This window comes from Trifolium pratense, linkage group LG7 (genome assembly GCF_020283565.1).
Source record: "Trifolium pratense cultivar HEN17-A07 linkage group LG7, ARS_RC_1.1, whole genome shotgun sequence".
In the NCBI taxonomy this organism is placed as follows: Eukaryota; Viridiplantae; Streptophyta; class Magnoliopsida; order Fabales; family Fabaceae; genus Trifolium; species Trifolium pratense.
Window position 1 is genome coordinate 40,767,404 of NC_060065.1, and position 4,003 is coordinate 40,771,406.

A 4,003-nucleotide genomic window follows, 5' to 3' on the forward strand; every position below is an offset into this window, starting at 1 on the left:
AATTTATTAAATAAATCTCTCACTTAAATCTTCATTAACAATTGAGATCACAACCACAAATACTGCAACTCAGAATCATTTTGGTTTATTTAATATACATCCCTTGACATCAACATCAAGTAAAAAGGGTCTCTAGTTAGTGAATTTGCAATCTACAAACATGGACTTCAAGAATCAAGAGAACTAACTATTGAAGAACACCTTCTCTTGTGCTCTGTTTTTTCTCATAAACATCTTAACAATTAACAAATCATTAAAAAAGACATGGATTTAAAGAGAACTAACAATTTAAGAACACTCACCATATAAATAATCAAATATAAACATTAATTATAACTGATATTTACAACACAAAACTGTGCTGAAACATAAGTTTACAGTGACTGTGACAGTAATCACATACTACAATATCACATTCTTTTATACTTTCATATCATTCACAATCAAGTGATTCCAGCTGAGCTTTCATTTCTACCTACATGCAAAAGCTACAAGCTGGTCTCAAGAAAAAGTGCTTCCAAAAAAAAAAAAAAAAAAAAAAGAATGCAGAAAATAAATAATATTCTGCTGTGAAAAACAGAGGAGTAGATTCCGGGGACAATATCTGCAACCATCCCTCAGTAAAATCTTTCCTCTCACAAACGAGTCACTCACTGAGTCATCACTCTTGTTTCTTCAAATCATTTGAATGTATGAATGTTCCATGAAACCCATAAGGAACACGAGATGGAAGGTGAATTGAAGCTTCAAGCTTCAAATTCACCGCATTCACAATCTGCAATTCTGATTTCCATTCTTTTTCATCATGAACAAATGTCAAAATATATCCATCATCTTCATTTTGAGAATCTGAATTTGGTAAAAACAGAGGCTCACCACCAAATCTATTTTCACCATAAATATATTTCTTGACTTCACCACTGAAAAGATCGACTTTGGCGAAACCGGAAACTTTAGGCCATGGTTCAGCAAGAGCAAGATAAGCAAATTGTGTCTTTCTACCCAATTTGTTCTTGTTCACCATTCCAGCTTCTAAATTCACTTGTTCAGATTCTTTAATTATCGCTTTCCTCGTCGATTTTCCAGTCTTCAAATTCAATCTAATCTCAGATAAAACACTCTCTAAACTCTCATCACATTCATTAAAAATCGAATCAGCCGGTGTCATACATGATCCAATCACAACAACTTCATCACTTTCAGGCTCTTCCCAAGCATTCCAAAGATGAAAACAAAAACACTCAGGTGCATCAATCCATATCATCTCAGAAGCATCTACTGCATTCTTCGACAAAACACCGAACCTCGAAACCTTCTCCTTATCGTAAACAACCGGCGATCCACCGCGAATCATTTCCCCGAGTTTAAACACAACTTGTTGATCAGGTACAACTACGAAATTCTCAGTTATAGCAAAATCATGCATCATAGTTGGTTCAGCTAAGGGAATTTCAACATCAGGTGATTTAACACCGTTAGAATCAAAACGGAAATATTTCAAATAAGGCTTCTGAACGACGTCGTAGCTTAAAGCATAAAGGTTGTTATCAACTGGATCAAGTTTTGGATGTGCTATCATTGTTGATTTCAGTTGGTTATTAAAATCGTAACGGCAAACGGTCGTTAAATCGCCGTTAGGTGTTACACGAATATGATAAGGGATATCATCTTCAGACATAGCTAATAAACGGTTATTGAAATAAACTAAACCGGCGTTAGCAACACCCATTCCGTGGGTCCCATCAACAAGCCCACATACACTTCGTGCGTAATATAGCATCAGCCGGGCTATACCCGAATGACCGTGAAGTTCACCAATGGCTTTTGGGAAAACGGGCTTGCCAAGGGCTTTTTCTTGGGCTAAACGGTGGGTTTCAGTGAAGCGGCAAGAATAACTAACGGAGCCGTTAGTGAATTTAACGGCGTGGACCATACCATCACCGTCAAAGAAATGATGACCGGCTACTGGCTCGTAAAGTGGATTTGCGCCGTTACGAAGGTAAACGCCGTCAATGTGTTTTGGTAATTTACCGGTAATTGGAAGTGATTGTGTTACCGGGTGTTCAGGTACTGGAGCAAAGTTACCGGCTATTTGGACACGTGGGTCTGAGGTTTTTGGTAGTGGGTGTTTTTGTTCTTGTTTGATTAACGTTGTTTCGACGAAGTCGAGGGCTGTTGCGGCGGCTTTTTGTAGTAGGTTCCATTTTTGTTGTTGGTTTTGTTTAGGTAATGGTTTAGTATTGGTGTTTGGTTTTGTTTCTTTTATGGGCTTGGGTTGAGTAGGTTGGTATTTTTTAGGGAAAGGAAGTGTTGTTTGGAGTGAACAAGAGATTCTGTTTTTGGAAGTTGATATTTTCTTCTTTAAGATAATTGAATTCGAATTTGAGCTCAAATCTTTGAAAGGAGAAGAATATTTTGATGAAGAAGATGAAAATTTTGTGTTAATCCATGAAGCACTTGATGTAGCCATATATAGTGATTGTTGCAATTGTTCCCTATTTTGAAAAGTGTGGCGGTTGTAGCAAGAAATAATAATAATAATAATTGTGTTGTGTATTATGAGTAGACAAAGAAAAGGGTGTTTGTGTTTTGTGTTTTGTGTTTGTGAGAATGAGAATGTAAGAGAGAGCGAGAGTTGAGGGGAGTGGAGAGTGAGATATTGGGGTATATATAGTGGGAGAGAGGAGAGATTGAAGTAAGAGATGTAAGAGAAGACCACGTGTAAGATTAAGAAAATGGAAGAAGGGACTCATTGAAAAGGTAAGAGGATTTCATTGCCAATAAGTGATCAAGACAAGGTAGGGTATCAGTGAGGTTCATTGATGCATCATATAATGCCACGAATACCTTATTTCTTTTTCTCTCTCTACAATAACCTACTGTTTATTATAATGTGCCTACCATTATAATATGTTGACAAAAAAATAATATTATCATTATAATATTGAGAAAGTTCCTTAAATTTAGAGCAATTACACATGATAATTGATGACACATGAAAATAACAAATAAACTCCTCATTTTCATCTCTAAATATGAGGGTTTCACAAAAAAGGGGTGTCACTGCAATGAATCTATTCATCTAAATAAATAAGATGAATTTCCTTTAATATATGAGTAGATTGAAATTACTTCTCATATCTAAATATGAGAGTTTCACAAGAAAGTGATGTCACTGTAGACTCCTAAATATGTAATGTGATTTTACTTTAATCTATGAATAGATTGAAATGATTTCTCATCTTTAAATACGGGAGTTTCACTCGAAAGTGATGTCATTGTAGAAAATATATTCCCCTAAACATGTAAGACGTTTTAACTTTAATAAACATATTGAAATTACTTCTCATAACAAAAAAATTGTTGAAATTAGAAAAATAAAAGTCTTTCTCTAATATTTTATTATTTTTTATAAAATAAATTGATAAATAAAAAGTATATCTAATGACAAAATTTATTAACAAAAGATACATTTAAGGATTAATTTAACTTAGGAAAGCAACATTAAGAAAGGTTTTTATATTTTTGGTACATATTAAGGATTATAACAATAAACCAATGAATTTTTGAAACAGATAATCAGTTGTTCGATCTCTAATCCTACGTATAAAAAATGGACCTAAAATTTTAATTTTATTTTTCATAATATTGACGTGATCCTTAACATATTTAAGACTAAAGTGATGGTTTCCTCGTAAAAAGAAAATAAAGATAGAAAGAGAAAAGAAAATGAAATGAAAGCAACAAAACAAAAGTGATATATAAAAATGGTTCTCTATTGGCCCATTAAGTTTGTAAAGATGCATGATGTATTTGGGCTTTTGATTAATTCATAGCATTGCCTTTGTTAAGGGGTGGACTTAGTTTGGTAAGTGAGTGAGTGGGGAAACCATTTTGTTTGTAATTTTGTACACGTCTAACCCCGCGTTGCTCCCTCTATGAGACTGTGACTTTCACTACACGTGGCCAAATTATCTTCGTCTCTCTTTTTTTTTCTTCTTTC

General features: G+C 34.1%; 1 protein-coding gene across 1 annotated transcript; it reads right to left on the reverse strand.

Moving 5' to 3' along the window:
- Positions 1 to 287: 287 nt before the first annotated feature.
- Positions 288 to 2,749, reverse strand: LOC123897942 (9-cis-epoxycarotenoid dioxygenase NCED1, chloroplastic). Its single transcript, XM_045948771.1, has one exon. It carries the CDS (start codon positions 2,468 to 2,470, stop codon positions 662 to 664), a length of 1,809 nt encoding a protein of 602 aa, XP_045804727.1. The 5' UTR covers positions 2,471 to 2,749; the 3' UTR covers positions 288 to 661.
- Between the last annotated feature and the right edge of the window lie 1,254 nt (positions 2,750 to 4,003).